This window comes from Lepisosteus oculatus, chromosome 4 (assembly GCF_040954835.1).
Source record: "Lepisosteus oculatus isolate fLepOcu1 chromosome 4, fLepOcu1.hap2, whole genome shotgun sequence".
Lineage (NCBI taxonomy): Eukaryota > Metazoa > Chordata > Actinopteri > Semionotiformes > Lepisosteidae > Lepisosteus > Lepisosteus oculatus.
In genome coordinates, this window is record NC_090699.1 from 29,154,808 (window position 1) to 29,174,120 (window position 19,313).

Sequence of the window (19,313 nt, forward strand, 5' to 3'; positions counted from 1 at the left end):
CTGAAATATTGTACTTTGAAGAAATATTTTTTGTGGGGAAAAATTTTTGAACTAAAAATATATCTCTAAAACTTTAAAGCTTTTTTCAGCTTTCACACAGTCTCATTTTTAACTACAGTATGCTCAGTTTCTACAAAGGAGCAACACCCGGAGTTCATCTGCAATGTCTCAGAGTTATCTTTCATGTGCACTATGCATTTTTGTATTGTTTTACAATATTTGTGTTTTTCATTACTACATATTTATTGTTCTCCACAACATATCTATTGTTCTGCTGTTATTATTCATTATGTTTGTAATGCTCTGTCTACGCTGAGAGATCAGTGTGAATAAGAATTCCAATGTACATGTACTGTACATATAGCAATAAACTCCTCTATTCTACTACTATTCTATTAGTATCCCCTAGTATGTCAAAGTATGAATAGTTTCTGGGGAGATCAGTCTGTCTGTGCACAGGGTGGGTTACAGAGTACGTCCTAACATGAGAGTACATTGCTGCTCCTGGTGCATGTGAAGTACAGTAGAGGTATTCTTTAACTAATACAATAGTTGCAAACAAAAATTTGTGGGTTTCGAAATCATTACAATTGTACAGCCATTTCGCATGAGAACGTAATTGGTTAATGGTGGTGTGGCGTGTGAATTCCATTCCCAACTTCAAATCAGCACATTAGTCATTTTTTCTGTTTTGGGTTGACCAGACTTTTGTAAATACCTTTAACTTTTGCCTTTCCTATGTACAGTATGTGTTATGTTTGATTGTCATTTGTAGATAAAATAATGGTTCAGTGAGTGTGGGCATGAGAGTTATGAGAGAAAATGAGTAATAAAGAAGTAAGAGAATACAACAAAGTAGAGAAATCAAACAATTTGTAGCATTTCATTTTGTATATTAATTTTCTCTGAATTTGCAGGTATGGTTTGCAATTATGTCTTGATCAGGCCGATACAATGGAGTTTTTTTTCTTGTAGCACTTGATTACATCTAGATTTTGCTCTATGCTGATCACCTGAACACTCTTCTTGTTCTTCTTTCACCTTCGCCACTTTTCTCACCCTGAGCACTCATCATGTGGCTGTGCGGTTGAGCTGCCTGGCTTTTTCTAAAGAATACCACAATCAATCAAAAACCATGTCAAACTGAGCACAATAGTTGGAGGCTAGCCCTATTTTTAAAATTGTGTTGAATCACATTCATATGGGTCAGAACCTTGTAAGTTTATCTGTCCACTTAAACTCTTCAGAAGTGTTTGAAGAATTTCATTCATACCTATAACACTTAAGCACGTTCTTAACCCTGTCCGTAAGACTAAACTGCATGTAGCAGGGCTGGCAGAGCAGTAGAGGGTTAACCCACCTCCTGTATTTAAGGGACAGTGAACCTGCCCTGGTAATTAGTAAATGAGGGACAGGGGTGACAGCAGCAGGATATGAGAATCCTGAAAGCTGGGAGATTTGTAGAGCTGTTACAGTTTTCAAGTGCACTTGTTGTAATACATATGCTACATCATTAAGCGAGCTGCTGGTTTTGTACCAGCCATAGTTATCATAGTAAGGTCATGTTTTTATAAGATTTAAGGAATATGTTTTTTTCTTAAACTGTATATTTAATTTGAGAGAAACACACCTGCTATGTTTAGATGTGTCAAAGTGACATAAACAGTAAGCTTTTATAGGTTGAAAATATTTCTAGAGCACTAGTATCTATAAAACTATTGTTATGAGCAATATACTATTTTTTGTTTAACTACTACAGAAATATTTGATTTTTAAATAAATAATTGGATTTGGTATATATTTGGCTGCAGTGAGCGTAATCAATGCAACATGTAATCTGCAATATACACAGCAACTCTTGGAAAAATGTATACATTAATAGACTGGAAACCTGCAATGAACTACATGGGACTGAATTCTGTCTGTGTGCCTTACAACAGACGGATTCTAATCTGAAGACAGATTGTAATATACTGTACAGTGTCTGGTAACTGTAAAACAGTTAGATAAGATCACTTGATTGGCCATATACAATTTCTTGTATTAGGAATTTGTCTTTTTCACATACCCCAACTTGCTCTCCATGAGACACACAGACAGGGAGAGAAGCTTGGGGTCAGAGCACAGGGTCAGCCATTTATATGGCGCCCCTGGAGCAGTTGGGGTTAAGGGCCTTGCTTAGGGGCCCAATGGAGTAGGATTCCTCTGCCAGCCGCAGGACACGAACTGGCAACCTTCCAGCCACAGGCGCAGATCCTTAGCCACAGAGCCAATGCAGTGCCATATTAGAGGACTGCCATACAGTTGTAAGTATGTACCAGCAAATTACTGAACGACTAATTCCATAACAGATAAGAACTGCCTTGTTGCCATGTGTCTGTAAGTTACCTGATACCTTTATTGTTATTCTCATACTATTTGACAATTATTTCATATAGAAAAATGTTGAGGCTTTAGTAAAGTGAATCAGAGTTTGAGCTCAGTCTTGAGAGTCTGCTGGCTCAGCTCTGACAGCCTTGACTGATTGCTCCTAGAAAAGAGAACCACATTCCCTCCCAAAGCTCCGCAGATGGAACCTGATCTCAGGTGACCTCTAATCAAGTTTCATTCCCTTATTCCCGGAATACACTGACTCTCGGAAATGGTGTCCAACTGAGTACTGGAAGAACCCCTTGAACTAAATCAGTTCAAGGAAAAACTGATAAAATATGAACTGAATTGAAAAAAACAAGTCAGATACAGTACTTTGGGATGTACGTACTTAAAAAACAGTTTAAAGCCACCATAGCAAGATTAGCGTAATGCAGCAAAATCAGCAAGCTTGACAATATTGTTTTTTCCAGAGCTATGGTTATGGATGCCTGCACCCCCCAAAAAAAGATCCTGGAGTTCTTCTGTTTACAGGCATGTACAGTATCTGCAGTCCTTTCCTACAATGAAAACCTTCTCCTATGAAGCTACAGTATAAAGAACCCACTGTTTATTAAAAGAAACACAAATCACCTAAACATATACTATGAAAAAGCCCTTTACACCACAATAAACACAGAAAGCAGACATTTAAATGCAGAAATTTACAACTAGCTTAATAGTACATTTCAAACTCAAGCTGGGTGAGAGAGAACGGAGCACTCTAGCAGAGATACAGTAGGCAGCATGAGTGAGAATGAGCAAGACAGCAGATCAGTGTGTCTGTAGGAGACTGTGCCTGTACCTCTGGGATCCTCACGCTGTACGGCTGGTTGTGGAAGGTGGGAGAATTGTCATTCACATCCCCCACTTGGATATTCACTGTCCCCTTGATGACCTGCAAACAGAGGGTCCACACTGTTTAACCATACAGGAAAAGATAAAGAGTTTACGAATCAAAAATAAAAAATAAATGGCACACACTCTGCCCCTGGATAAAGCAGGTCTACACCCTCACATACAGTATGTGTACCTTTGTGTTTATACAGTAATTACTATAATACAGGACACACATATAATTTACTCACACTGTCGTAGAGTGTAAACACATCACTGAACACACATGGCATGGGCAAACTTAAAACCAATGCAGCCGCCAGAAACAAACCCACCCACACAGAACATACTGTATGCAGAGAAATAAACAGAACGACACAGCCAAGGCAGAAAGCACCCCTGCAGCAGCAGTGCTGTGTACTGTAAGCACAGTATATACTGTATACAGTGCCAGTTTCAGCTCATTTGCAAGCTTTCGAACAGCAGTAGTTTCCCACTGATTGCTCCTGTCCACCCTACTGGCAGTAACACCTCACCTACAGTACACCCCCCGGTGCCCTCTTAGCTACTCTCCCAGAATCTACAGGCAGATTCACACACCCACACTCACAAAACACACACTCCTTCCAGCAGGAAAGAGAGCAATGCCCAAGAATGGATTAATCAGCACTTCACATTTTCACCTCACAAGCCAAGTAGAAATCTCCGAAAGAAAAGCACTGAATCCTAGAAGAAAATACCTCGGAGATTACTACTGTAATAAGCACAGTTATTTTATTAGTGCCCACTTCACAAAACCATAAAACAAATTGTTATAAGAAAAAGGTATTTTGAGCTCTTGCTGTAATGAATTAGACACAGAGCTTTAGTCATAAGATTGCTCCAGGCTTCCTTTGGTTTTGAAACTAGATGAAAAAAATTCCTTATGAATTCCCAAGCCTTATTTTATCTTTTAATTCAATTGTTTTCCAAGATTCTAAAAGCCTATACTGTATATTTAGTGTGTATGTATTAAATTACTAATTTAAGGGAACTTTCTGTTTTTTGACCATTTCATAAATATCATGAATATGTTTTTTTCTTCTGTACCTACCCCTTGGTTGTCACTGACAGAGAACTCCACCTGAAACTCGGATTTGGCCTGCAGGAATAAATGAAAAGACATAGACATGATAGTTCCCTTACTTTACTGAAGATTGAAATAAAGCAAAGAGCCTTCAGCAGCTCCTTTGCAAACACCTGAAAATTGATTTGATTTTTTTTGTTGTTGTTTTGTAAGTATAAACCAATGTGCCTCAGTTTTACAATGGAGAAACTCTGAGTGCAAGAACCTGGGCAATTTCCCTCGCAGCACATATAAATGAAGGACCTTCTCTTTAACAAAGCCTTACATTCATCAGCATTCTGCACACAGACAAAATTTCCACAAGAGGAAAATTTGCACTTCGAGAGCAGATAAATGTTGCAGCTGAAGATTGAGCAAACAGTGGTCGATAAGCCTACATGCAACTGAAGGTGAACCAAACAGCCTCCTGCCATCTGTAACCTCTTCTGTATCCCAATGTTCTCTCATTAGTGCTGAAGGCTTGTCATCTTAGGTTTGCAGCAGAATTGGTAACACAGTTGTGCCCTGAGGTATAATACCATGGGTTTCATAGAGTTCACAGTTTTTATCCCTATGTGTTGTTTAATAATTTATCCCATGACAGACTAAAGTTGTTAATTTAAGGCAATCAAAAACGTACAGTATGCATCCAAATCAAACAAAATGTTTTCTTGTGATGTCAGCACAAAAAACTGGAGGGGAATACATGTCTACAGAGGGTGTTCATGTTCAGGGTGTTCATGTTGGAGGATGTAGAGAATAACAGGACCATAAAGTAGGAGACTCTCAGTGTAATCTGCATTCCCTGCACTTAGTCTCTCTGTTACTTGAGAACAACATCTGCACAATAAAAGTGTTTTTTCTTTTCTAAAATAAACTTTAAAAAAAACTAATTGGAACCTCCAATTAACAGTTGATTGGACAGAAGAAATGAAAAATGTAAGAAATATACACTTTAATTAAATTTAATTTAAATAAACTGGAAAATATAAAACGTACAATTAGAATATGAATTTTAAAAAAGGTAGAAACCTCCAGATATACAGTAATTCTATGAATGGATTAGTCATTAGTTATATGAAAGGCATCACTGGGATGCAATGGTAAGCATTGCTGCTTCGCAGCTCTGAGGCCCAGGGTTCGATTCCTAGGGTGATGTACTGTATCTGCATTGAGTGTTTATGTTCTCCTTGTGTTTGTATGGGTCTTCTCCCACAGTCCAGTGACATACTAGTATGTCAATTGGTTTTGTATAACATTGGGCCTGGTGTGGTGTGTGTGTTTGTGTCTGTCATCTGATGGACTAGTGTCCCATGCAGGGTGTATCTTGCTGACTTGTATCTGTTGCTTGCTGGAATACGTTCCAGTTTCCCCTGCGACCTTGTATTGGATAAAGTAGTTTAGAAGATGGATGGATTATGATAATGTTTCATTCAAACCAGTTTTCCACATTGCCTGTTTCTCACCGTTAAATAGGTCCACTCTGGTTAACACAGACTTGAAAACATAAGAACATAATTAAGGTTATAAATGAGAGGATACTTTGAATTGAAAGAAGCCGGGGAATCAGCTTCATAAACATGGCTGGGTAGCTTGTTCTAGACTCCCATATTATTAACACTGACACACTGTCACACAGTGTAAACTTGGCCCTGAAGAGTTTACCATGGGGACTTTGGATTATTTTTATTTTCTTTATGGTGTTCCTTGCATTTCAGCTTAAATTGGCTTCTCTGTGCTGTAAAATTCTGACCATACTTCAGTTGGCTATCACTACGCTAGACTATGCTATTACCATAGGAAATGTTCATATGTTAAATACTGGTAGAGCACCTCTTTTATGAGCATTAACTCTGGCAAACCATATTACTGTCAAGTGAAGTTAAAGCACAAAGTCATTGTGACAAGCAAGATAATGAAATGCAGAGGAAAGCCAGAGCAAATGGGCAAAACTGTCTAGCAAAATGTGTCAGGTTAAACTCTATTTAGGAGGCCTAAGCAGTGTTCTCTAAGCAACACAGTGTCCTGCCTTCTCGCACCTCACGGTCCAGGGGCTGTCTCAGCCAAACCACGCCTGTGTTGCTCTCCACAGCAAAGTAGCGCATGGCCTCCTCACCCACAACGCCAAAGACCAGCGGCTCGTTGTCAGGGTCCCGCGCCAGCAGCTGCGTCACGGAGGCACCTTAGAGGGGAGACAAGGTTTGTAATGTATACTTGGGATCAAAACCTATATGTCATCAAGGTAGTTACTGTGCTGGCTTCCAGCTGAAGCCTCACTGAAGAGGTGAAAGAGCTTGGCCTTGTACACAGTTCAGCAATATTGACTGTATCACCTCGACCCAGAAGTTGAACAGCAGCAAATGAACAGCAAGAGCACAAATACACCCACATGTGGTAGCTTGGTGTAGCATCTCAAATGGACAAAAAATAAGTCAGTAATGACACAGTAAAGCTACAAACCCTATACCTGTACACCTCTTAGAGATGTTCAAATTTACCAAAGTAAAGGGTCTCTTGGCATGGTGGGTTTGGCAATAATTTTGGATGAGATAATGAGGGACTGGAAAAGAGATGACAAATCAAACCTGGAATCATACTGCATAGTCTGTAATGATCGTGCTCAGGTGAGTGCCATTTCCAGCTCCAGTAACACTGCTGCAGGTGGGCAATCAGCAAATCAATCACCCATTCTGCCTGTTCCAGTGACAACACCATCAGAGAGGGTATCACTGCCACCAGCACTTACTTGATTACTAGGAGGGTATTTCTTTCCTTTTTGCCAACTTTGGAGCATGCGATCTAAGCTGTGGCATGGTGAGCTGCCATTTTGTTTCCCCTGTTCTTGAGCTGCTTTTCTTAGTGTTTGTGTTCCAATTCCAGCTTGACTCTCTGCTTTGTTTATTTAACACTGACTCCTGGATCTCTGTTCGGCTTTGCTTTGTCTCCCTGTGCTTCACTTGGACTGCCAGACTCCTGTATGTTTCTCCAGCATGTGGACCTCTCGCCTGCCTAACTATCCCCTTGGGCTTTCCCTGTCTGCACTTTGCCTGTTGCCTCCACAGCTGCATGCCTGCAGCTATGTGACATCTGCCTGGCTGAACAGCCGCATCTCACTGGCTTGCCTCACCTGCTCCACCTCCTTGATCTGCCTGCCTGCTGACACCTGCAGCTTTGCTGTCTCACACCATATTCACTGAGCTCAGCACCAGCCTTGTCCTGCACAAGGATCCCTTGTCCAACATGGACCACTGCCCCCTTCAGGTGGGTTTAATGGTCAGTTACAATAGCCTGCATTAGCCTTTCTCATTCCACATGGTCTAATAGCATGGGTATCCAAGTACTGTGGATAAACTAGTTACTTGCAAGGTGTTTGGGAATATTTGTGTTTATTTTAATTCTGCATGGTTCTGTACTCTCTGTTGGGTTTGGATGGAATTTCTGGTGAAATGCTGGTCTTTGAGACACTAAATTTATTTAAGTATTAAGTAAACCTGTAGGGCTGTGAGAGGGCACGATTTTTTTCTTATTTGTCTAAATCATATTTCCAAACAGGATACCTCTCCTCAACATGACTGTGTTCAGCAGATTGGTCAGAGGTACAGTATGTGTTGACCTCTTTTATCTCAACCTTAATGACTGCACTGTGAGAGAAAACACTGTGTATTTTAATGTTTTGGCATTACCAAGGCAAATTCAGCTCATTCAAACCTGAATTCTCTGCTCCCTTCCAGGCAGTTTAACTGACTTCACCACGTCCCACCTCTGCTCCCTCTTTGCCTCTTTCCCACTCTGTGGCTTATTATGTGAAAAGGGCCTCCAGCTCTCAGCCCTTAACCTGCCTCACTCAGGCTGTCTCAGCGCATGATGTCCTTGGGTCCTGCAGTCCATGCTTGTTTTGAAATCTCAAATACTATTCTCTTTTCCTGTTTCCCTCAAGGTTTTTCCATTTCTTCACAACAGAAAAAAAATCAGTTTTACCATCAGCTCTTTCTTTTCTGACATCCAAGGCAATTAGAAAGTGCAGCAAATTAAACAGGAATGATTTGTGTCATAGTGAGACCTTAGAAGCCTTTGGCTTCACTGCTGGAAGCTACATAGTAGAATGAACCCCTGGAGCCACCAGCCTTAACTCTCAACTTGCTCTCCCAGTGAGCGACCCAGCCCTGAAGCCATCAAAACCACAACAAGCACTCTGGTCAATCATGCCCACACCGGATTCCAGCGCCCATGCATTAGTCAAGTCAGAATGTCCAATACATTTGTTATGGCAACTTACGCCACCCCTTCCCCCAACCTGTTCATCTTACAAAGAAAATAAGGACACTTTGAGCTAATATTGCATCGATGAGAACACTTTAATCAGTTTCTTGTCTGTAGTTTTAGAGACAAGAAAGCAATTTGTTCAGGAAGGCAAAGACTTTGGGATCAAAGTGAAGAAGAACAAATAACATTATCCTTCCCCCCTACCCTTCTGTGCACTATCTGTTGCTTCCAGATATGCTGTATAGCCTGTAGTGTACATGTGGAGCTTAAAGCAGAGGTTGCACTTGTTTAGCTGAGCACTTAGCTCTACATCAGACACTGTGCAGTATGTATCACTAACTGCTACAGCTGACTGAATGCTGCCCAGTTTTAAATTATAGGTGGTTCACTGGTGAACTGAATTCATTTGCTACAAGTGCTACAAAGCCAATATTCATTACATAGTAGCACTCGATCATGTAAAGTGTATGCAAGGGTCTTAGTGCAGCGTGCAGGTCTGAGTGCTGAGAACACCAGCTCAGCAAGGGAGAAGAGTTAGATAGAGACCTCTAGACTGCGTTTCTGCTGCCTTCAAGAAAACAAAATCAGCATGTCTCCCAGCCTGATACCTGTGTGTGAATGCAGCCCCCACTGGGTGCCAGGAGAATTAGCTTGAAGAGGTCAGTGTAGGAGAGGGAAGCCAGCAGCCAGGCTCCACTGGGGGAAAAGCAGTGAGTCCTCCACACTCCTTCTGCCCCTTTGTCAGCTGCTTACACCTCTATCAGTGCTGGAGGACCTCCTCATGCTGACAGGATGGTCAGCAGTGCCTAACAGTCTAGTGAAAATCGGATGAAGATTTTCATTCATTTTTTAAATCAATTCCCCTTCCTTTATAACCAGTATAAATTTTAATTCCAGCTTCATTTTTTTTTTCACAAAGCAGACTTTATTGAGCAACATACTGTATACAGGTTTTGGTCATCTTCTTACAAGACTGAATAGGACATGAATATATTTTGTTCTTGAAAAAAAAATATTTTAAAGGAATTTAACCTCTGACATCTAGGACAGAGGAAAATTCAAACATGGCCCAAAGGATACTTTCAGTCTCAATAACGAAACAAAGGTTTGAATTACAAGTGGAAACCAAAGACAGGCTCATAAAGCAGGTCTGAACAAGTGTTCAGTGAGGATTACTATCCGTTGAGTGCCCATATGATACAAATTGTCAGAAACAGGTCTGAGACCTAAGAACGTATTTTTTAAAATAAAAGTTATTTAATAACAATGAGCAGAAATTGAAGAGTAAGAAAAGTCATTGATCACAACCAAGATGGGGTAAGGGGGCAACTACAATCATCCTACAGAAACAATGTGGATAGCAACAATTTCACACATTAATTGCTTTCTCAGTAGAGCTGCATGTCAATGACATTGTGAAGAAATGGGTGATTAACACTTAAAAACTGAAGGACAGCCACAAGGATTTGTATTGATTAGTCATCTTAGTCTGAGGTAACAAAAAAATCTTAAATAAACTTGTTCACCTGGTAAAGGGGAACATGAATTCTTCATGTAGGTTTCAGGTCTTATTTACTGATCATATGTTCCACAATGTTTTTAATTAACATACAGAATTTGTAAGTCACTGTGTGCCTGGATTTACTGGAATCATGTCTTTTTAGATTGACAGTACTGAGGAGTCCAGACAGTCAGAGGTTCTGTATGTTAGTCTGATAAGTGAAATCATGCTACTTCACACACTGTTACTCTCTGCAGGACAGCCCTATGTCCAGGTGAAATACAGTATGTAGACTGTCTAGGAGAACCCTATTTTTCATAAGAAGCAAGTTTAAAGTATAATGTATGAGGTAAATAAGAGAAAGTTCAAAGTCTCCAGCATACTGTAAAACTAACAAATAAACAGCAATTCCAAATGCTGAAGAAACTGGCCAATAAAAGAGGCACAGGGAGACAAAGATCAGGAGAAGGAATACGTACATCCTTAATCAGCTACATCACTATCTAATACACTCTGTTCAGATGATAATGCAAACCAGATGGCTGAGTAATGGTGGTAATAACATCACTGAGCCCTGCCATTCAGTAGCAGAGAACGGGCAGAAACATTATCACTGCAGTGATTATAGAACAATGTTACCGCCATCCACAGCAGAGCAAACTGATTCCACATGGATTGTTATGTTGTTCTTGGAATGTGATTAAGATCTTCAATTCCAACTGCAATGTGCCACAGTTACTGAGTTGTTAAACTGTAATAACATTCAGGCAATTAAATTAAACCCAATTAGTTATCATGGACTTTTAATGATGTTACAGTGCATGCATAATGTGATTACAGAGATTTTAATTATAGGTATGCTGCAGTTTATACCTAAAATTCCAGAACTACTCACACAAAGCCTTGAAGGTTTTATACCTGTAACATGGTTTATTTATGTTTAACACATTATAAAACACACTGTACACTGGCTCAATGACTTACACCATCATACACACTAAGTGGATACTTAATTTATTGGTAGAAGTATAAGTAGCAGTACCACAAAAGAGCTGTGTGCTTTACCTATCCTTCAGAAGAGGACAGCATGGTTTCATGGTTTCAACTGTATCTTAAACTTAGCTGTTCCCTCAAATTTCTCATCTACATGGATATAATCAGAGACAATTTAACACTGACTTCACTCTGGGGGTTGTACATAAGCGAGCGCTAGATATTAGACATTTTTACCATGATATTCATGTCATTTTATACTTCTTTCAAAGCAATGTGAATCAATTTACACAAACAGTAACATGAGGCTGAAGTGATTTAATTTGTTGGAAGCTTATCCATAAAGTATTCAAAAGCCTGTAGGTCATATGACCTGAAATTCAGGAAATTTCAAGTGATGAAATGTTCTCATTAACCTGCTTCTTGGATAAAAAGTCAAGCTTCGACAATATGGCAGACAGCGTGTTCCACTCTTCCACAAGTCTTTTTCCTGTGTCTTGTGTTTAATTGTTTATTCTTATGAATTATTTTGGTAGGATTTATCAATGCCTTTTTAAATATTAAATACTTGATTAGGTCTCATTGTAGTTTTCTTTGCTCAAGACTAAAAAGCACCGTGTAATAAGTCTTCAATTTTGTCTGGCATGGTAACAGAGAAATTTACAATTCTGTTTTCTGTGCTTATGGTAAGGTCAAAATGCACTCTAAGAAAATGTTCATGGACACCACAGCTGCAAAAAACATCTAAACTAACACTGAAGTAATGATATGCAGTTGACTTTATTACATATTATTACAGCAGTTATTGATTATGACTTGTAGAAGAGAAGATCTACGCAACTTCAACAGGCAAATGATTAATAAAGATTCACAAAAAGTAGTGTTCATATATTTACTTGGAAAAATTAGGACCAACTCCATTTTTTCCTCAAGAAAGAATTAAAAATAGCCTTATTGATTTTAAATCCGTACTCATTCGAGAGTGCTATAAGGTTTTTATTCTTGTGTCAGACTAAATATATAGTACAGTTTAGGCCAATTAGGTAAAGAAACCATTACAGCACAAATGGAGAACAGGCCACATTTGTCAAGGAAAACAAACTGAAGGATGCAGTCATGAATTGTAATAAAATTGAAGCAAGCTACAAGCATGGTTAAAACGTCTGGTGTAGAATTAACTCTTTCTGCCTACCAGTGATGTTAGAAACCTTACTCTGGTAATTCATTAAACACTATCAATGCAATAAACTGGATTTGATATCTGCTTGTTCACATTGTATTAAAACTAAGAGGAGAATTAAAAATGCCTTTAAGGTTAACGTGTGTGTACTGCATGGTAGAATGGAATAAATGGCCCAATGCCATGTGAACTCCTGCTCATGAAGGTGATAGAATTTCAGCTGACAGCCCCCAAGATAGACTCTGCACATGGAAAGCATAAAAAAATCTAGAAAGATATTTATCAATAAGTGCCTGAACAAAATGTAAGATTTTGTCATCTAGTTTCTTAATTGCAGGTTACTGTTCAATATAAAGTAAGAAGCCCAAGTTTAAGGCATAAATGCACATAAATATATATATATATTTTGTGGTAAACTTTGTTGTAATTTCTTCATGCTCAGTATTTCTCTTTTTCAACGTCTTGTCTGTCATTTTGAGTTCAATTCTACATGGGTCATATTTTCACTGTTCTATTAATCAATAGCGTTTTGCAACTGATACACTTCAATACAATATTATACAACAGGATTGAATTAGAGACAACATCCAATTAGAGACAACATCCTGTGCACGCAGCACGAGACTGTTGAACACCTTCTTGAGGATCAGGCTGGCCAGGTGGCCACATGGCTCCCCTCAGGCATCCCATTGTCCTGCACCTGTCACACAGCCTGTTAGCACTTATTGAGAGTCTGTGCCCACCACAAAATGCATACTGGTGCACTGAAGTGCGCAACTATCCCAAGTCTGCCAGAAAGGTTACCAGCGCAACATGTGAAACCAAAAGCATTTCTCATCCACTTTTAATTGGACACAGAATAGCTTGCAGCTTTCATTCATCATCTGTGAGGCAGGCCAGCTAATTACTCAGGCAGTGAAGCTGCAGAAGCCCCCACTGATTTCTGGGGGCATCGACAGAGTGAAAAATGTGCTATTCTCTCCCTCCCCATGCGACCCACACTGACCCTCCCATTGCACACTAACATACTTAAAGTCAAGCACAGTCATACATGCATGTCCACCCAGGCACACACCAGGCATAAAAGAATATAGCTTACTGATACTGCAGTGCAACAGTGCAAATAATACTCCTCCAGAATTTTATACCCCTACATTTTTTATTAATACATGTATATTGCATTTCTGATTTTAAAAAGTCACACTAATTAATTACACGATTGATGATCCCTTTTGCTGTTTCTAATGAGATTTATGCAAATCCAGCTGTTTTCAACACGAGCTATAATTTGGCAGAAGACGGTACAAATTAAGCATTTTACTACCTATCCATTAATAACATTTTTTTCTGTATCAAAAAGAAATAATGTAAAGAAATGCTGAAACTGTGAGCAGGTGAGTGCAGTGTGTTTGTGTTAAAATTAGACGAGGTGTTGCCGGAGTCTGCAGTGTGTTTCTGTTCCAGGGCTGTGTAGGCAGTGGAGAGCAGGTTAAACGCGATGCAGATTTTTCATCAACAGAAACAAGAAGCCAATGTTGAGTAGTATCTTTTCATTATAGGACAGATGGGAAATGTACTTTCATAAATAATGAGGTGCAGTATGTTATAAATCAGTCACAATATTATCCTCCCAGAACAACAAAAAAAAGTTTTTAAGACTGAAAAAATGCACTGTGAAAGTTGAAACACAGACTGCTGGCAGATAGAAGTGATTTCTTTTTATTTTCACAGTCTTCATTTCACAATGATACCTTTGGTACTATACATTCATATAGAGTACATCTCAGCAAACCGTTCTAAGAGAGGGAGGATGAGTCTCCACAACTGTGTTTGTTTCTTAATTTTCCTGCCTAATGAAACAATAAGTATATGTTTGTATACCTGTGTGAGTATCAGTAGCAGTGTGTGTGGCCCTTCTCTGTGCCGGTTTGTGTATGTCTGGTTATCTGTGCAGCAAAAGCACCCAGCCTTCTGATAAATGATGCCATTTAGCAGAAAGTGATGCTGGTATTTCTGTTATGAATGATACAACAGTGCACATTAAAAGACTAGTCCTCTCCTTTCAAACTCCAGTCTCCCTGTCTCATCTATAGCCCCCTCCTTTTTTACAAGAATGATGTGCAGTGTGATTTATTTGTCATTCAGTTTTTGGAGCGTTTTGAAGACTTTCTCTGCCATTGTGAAAGGGTGCTGCTTTTGGGCTGGAGCCAGGGTGTGCAGTGGGTGGAAGGTGGAGGCGAAGTGCACTTGTCCCACTAAAAATCATAACACAATCATAACTGTTATTGAAGCAAGCACTGGAACTCGGTCTTTGCACTAAAATATCAGCTGGTAAAAAATACATGGAAAGTAGTGATGGAGGAGTCCAATATTTTTACCACTGTTGTTTCACATTTTAAATCTGACAGAGCTTTGTACCGTAGATAGCGGTGGTTAATGTTGGATTTCATGATTCAGCAATGATGAAAGTCAGATTTAAATTTCTTTTCTTCAAACCAGCCTCAAAGGTTAAAAAACTCACCTCAGAAGTTGCTCCAAGATCCAGACGTTTCTTCTGTCATATATTAATTATACTGCAGAAGTGCCACTCTGTGGCAGCCAAAGTTTACTAAGCATTTGTTTCAAGTCAGTCCTGAAGCAGACGCATAATTAAAACACACACAACAACCACCTTAAGTTACCTTCCAAAATGTTTTGCTCCAGAGCATAAATGGCCCGGTTATACTCATCTATTAAAGAAATAATTTTTCTTTGTCCTGTTTATATTGAATAAATAGCGGAAACAGGAACTCAGAAGAAGACTCCACAGGCACATACAGTAGTAACTGTTGGGCATGTGGGAGCAGAGAATCAGCAGTAAAGGAAAAGAAATTCAAGACTTACAGTAAGTAACAGAGGGGAAAAAAAGAGATCTGCCTTGAAGCATACCAGTACAGACAGGCAAGTCACAGCTGGGCCTGAAGATGGACGACATAATAAATGGGATGCTGAGGTTATTTTATTTTTTTATGCCTTTTTTAAACACCAGTACAAGTGTGTTAAATCAGGGCTGAGCGGACGTGAATAGCCAGGGAATCAATAAAGTGCCGTGCTGGTGGGTCTCTCGAGGCAAAACGCTCCACTTTATTGATGTTGCTACAACCTTTTGCTCCTTTGTTGATTCAGAGAAATCAACTCGCAGACGAATGGGGAGATTTAGTGCCACTATCACATCCCTGCGAAGACGCGGAAAGCCTGTGGGCACTGAGTGGGGCCGAGAGACAAAGGCACAGTCAGGCGAGGGGGTTGGTGCCTTTTTAACGAGTTTGCACAGATGGATTATAACTCTGTGTCACTGTGGAAGTGGCTGTGCTGCTGTGACAGAATCACAGCCCCACAGAGCTCTTCTGTTAGAGCGATTGTGAATTCAAACCTGGAGACACCACACAATTAAATGTCAAAACATGAAATGCATTCAGTTACCAAATCAAAACAGATATGTGTCATGACACACACTGCCACAGAAGTCTGTAATGAGCAACAATACTTCTTCAGGAGACAGGTTGAAGGAACTTTTTTTTTATTCCTGCAGGAGACAACTCTGATGTACATTTAAAAAAAATGTGGTTTATCTCAACAGTTATTTCAAATTAATTTCAGGTAATAAGGACATAATTGACACTTGGCACAGTTCCACACAATGAGCTATTAATGCACCAAAAAGATTTACAAAACATATTGTGGACACTTGATGTTATTGTACAGATCCATTATTTTTAGGGTTATTTGTTTTTAAGTGTATTCATGGCTTGTGTCTTCTGTGTCAGAGCCACTACATTATTTGGTAAATTCTATATTGTTTTCTAGTGATAATAAAACTAACAAAAATTAAGAAACAGATTATGAAGGATATAAACACAATATTATAGCTGTAGAATTTATTACTGGTTTATTTTGCTTTAGAAAATTACTAAAATAAGTCATTTGTACCCCACATACTGTATACAGTACAAACGGTTTGGAAAGGGGGGTAGTGAAAAGACTGCAAAATATTCAGTATTATCCAACCTGAGACTTTTGTTCATAGACTTCTCTTCCCTCCTCCCTTTTTCTGGTAGGCTATAAGCTCGGTTAATGTGGAAAACCAATGAGATTAATTAGATAATTGATGTCATTAATAAAATGTAGAGTAACGGTTTCTACTCCATTAACACTTTGCTAATTAAAATCTAAATTAAAGTTAGACTTTATTCCCAATATAATGTTTATTGTCACAGCTTATGTGATGGCACACTGCACTGTTTTTTACCTTTTATTAAAGATTTACACCCTTTCAGCTTCGTCACACTAGCAATGCTTATAGACTTGCCCTGTCATTCACAATTAAGCAATACATCATGTTTTCTGGGGGGGGGGGGGGGGGTTATTGTTTATCCTCTTTGTCTTTACACAGATTTATTCTTGTTTGCTAACCTGATGTTTCCTTCAAGATCAACCCTCTCCTGTAGTTTTTTAGTTAACTGGGGATTATTGCCTGTGTCAACACTGTAGAAGAAAAGTCTCTCCTGATTTATTCTGCAGATAATAAAGGGATCTTTACTATACCTCTGACCCATTTGGAACTAGGGGAAGGATGAGGAAAATGCAGAGTTCCGCAAAGCATGCCCTGTCAATCCATCTGCTGTTTCTAATGCTCCAAAGTCCTACATACTGTACTGTAAGAGCTACTGGCATTGTCCAGACTCAAACTGGCAGTCTCGTGACTATAAGGTTCAACCTGAATTTACTGCATGAGTCACGACTCAGTTTTCTCAACTTCCAAGATGTGTAATATCTAAAAGCACATGGACATTTAATATATAAGAATTATAACTCAGAATTACAAGTACACAGCTTAGAAATGTAGGATGTAGGATTCCAAATGAGTGCTAAAAACCAAGTTAGAGGATTTGTCCTGTTAGGGTGTGTTGCCTGCTAGTGTCTGAACTGCAGACACACAGCTGGCACAGAAGAGGAGTTTTCAGCTCAGTCAAGCAGGCAGCAGCAGGCTGGTCAGAATGTACAGAACTGTGATGAAGTATAGCAGAGGGATGGGTGCAATATGCAATCTGGAGAGATGCAGAAAGCCAACATAGGCTGGGAGGGTAAAGCAATGAAAGGGTCAGGTAGCAGAGTTTCTGGTGTTTGTCTTAATGAGTTTTTTCATCTGATCAGAGTGAAAAGGAGCAAAGATTTCAGCCACTAAATACAGTAGCAGTGCATTACTGCATGTTATAAACAGACCACTGTATGTCCTTCCCAGAAATACACTCCACTCTACCACTGGGCATTAATAAAGTCGTGGTGGGACACTGCACAGATGACGGATGGAGCTCCCACCCCACTCTAAGTGACTCCTGTGTTTCACAACACACACGATGATAGACCTTGAGAGTGTGTGGAGTGTGTACAGTATATTAATTCTGGAGATTTATGGCTAAATCTGTCACGGATGGTAAAGCTCACTTCCCAAATAAGCTGCCTGAAGGTCGTTTTCTTAGTGATAAGTGCTGAGGAAAAGCATTTTTTATTTTTAAAGCAAGAGTAGGTAAATAAAAAACACTTTCGTTTAAAAAATACCACCGCTGCACCAGGATTAACTAAACAGAGGAAAGTCAAGTAACTGCGTTGCAGGAGAGTTTGTTCATTAATTTGGACATGGAAGTCCTGGCAGTCTCATTGCTCAAAGACAGTTTAGGAAAGACCCAAACCTGCTACTTGCCCCTGCCTGGTGTTAAATACTTAGCTGGGACTGACTTCATCTTCCTCATGTGGGGCTACTCAGCACCTTTCTCAAAAATATTATAGTGACATGTAACAACAGCCATGTGACTCAACCGCAGAGCTATCTGAGAGCACTAACAGCAAGCAATTTCCATCAAATCCACTGAGCTCTTTGCTTGCCACGGAACTGGAGAAAGACATATATTTTTAAAGCAATCTGATTCCACTTGCAACCTGTGCCATTAGGAGTGGTTACATTGCCACAAAAATGAAATACCTAATGCCATTCATCTGCGTGGCCCTGTCTGTTATTGTCATTGAAACAAAGGGATTCAGTTGCTCAGCTGTTGAGTTACAGACATTTCTATCAGAGGAGACTCAGCCTGAGACCGGCTCCCTCCCAGCACAAACTTCATTGCCTCATTGTGGCCTGACCCACTGGGTCAGCCATTACTTACTGCACAGGGGGAACAAAAGCATCAGAGATAATAGCATTGCTTTTCATGTTAGGCTTCACACTGAGCAAATAAATGTGCTTGTCAGTGATCTCCTCTTAGTTAAGTGCATGGGATTTCAATAATGTGTTGCAAGATCAAACCACAAACAACTGTCATTCAGTAGAAAAGAGGCTCGTCTTTTGAAAATGCAATGCCACACACATCTAGGGGGCAATAAAATATCTACTTCTTTAATATGGCAAGGATAATGCAGTGTCACAATCCTCAATCACTCCAGCATCCACACTGCTCTTCTGGAATGATAATGCAGCAGCTAATCACACAGTAGAGCTTATTGTAACTTTTCCAGAGCTCTGGTGAACCAGTGATGCAGAGAGCTGTTGTGTTGATCTGCTTTGGTGACATTAGCTCTATCTTAAATAGGGAATTTTAGATTTCACAGTTGATCCCTGGTTGTGTTCCCCTTTTTTTTAGCACAACCATACAAGAGCAGAGTGCAATTGGAGAAATCGATACTTATATCACGAGCCAAAACTAAGATGCCCACAACCTGTGGGTTTTTCCTTTGTGTTCGGGTGAAATTTCACGAATGATTTACAGTGCTGTTAAAAAAAAGTGACCTCTTAATATAATTATGGGAATTGAAGTTTCTTACCATAATACCTTTGTTTAATCGAAATCAGCATTTTCTGAAATAATCAATAGGCGGAACACTTACAATTATGGGTGGCACGGTAGTATAGTGGTCAGCAATGCTGCCTTGCAGCGCTGGGCCCTTTGTTTGGTTTTTGACCTGTGTTGCTGTCAGCATGGAGATTGTATGTT

The 19,313-nt window shown here is 39.6% G+C and overlaps 1 protein-coding gene across 1 annotated transcript in view; it reads right to left on the bottom strand.

Annotated features, from left to right (window-relative positions):
• The window catches only part of cdh23 (cadherin-related 23), a 198,507-nt gene that overhangs the window by 148,914 nt on the left and 30,280 nt on the right, over positions 1 to 19,313 (bottom strand). Inside the window, exons 4-6 of the mRNA XM_069189026.1 lie at positions 6,391 to 6,533; positions 4,340 to 4,387; positions 3,215 to 3,307 (exon numbers count right to left, since the gene is read on the bottom strand). Of these exons, the coding sequence (XP_069045127.1) occupies positions 3,215 to 3,307; positions 4,340 to 4,387; positions 6,391 to 6,533 (284 nt within the window). The remainder of the gene's footprint in view (positions 1 to 3,214; positions 3,308 to 4,339; positions 4,388 to 6,390; positions 6,534 to 19,313) is intronic.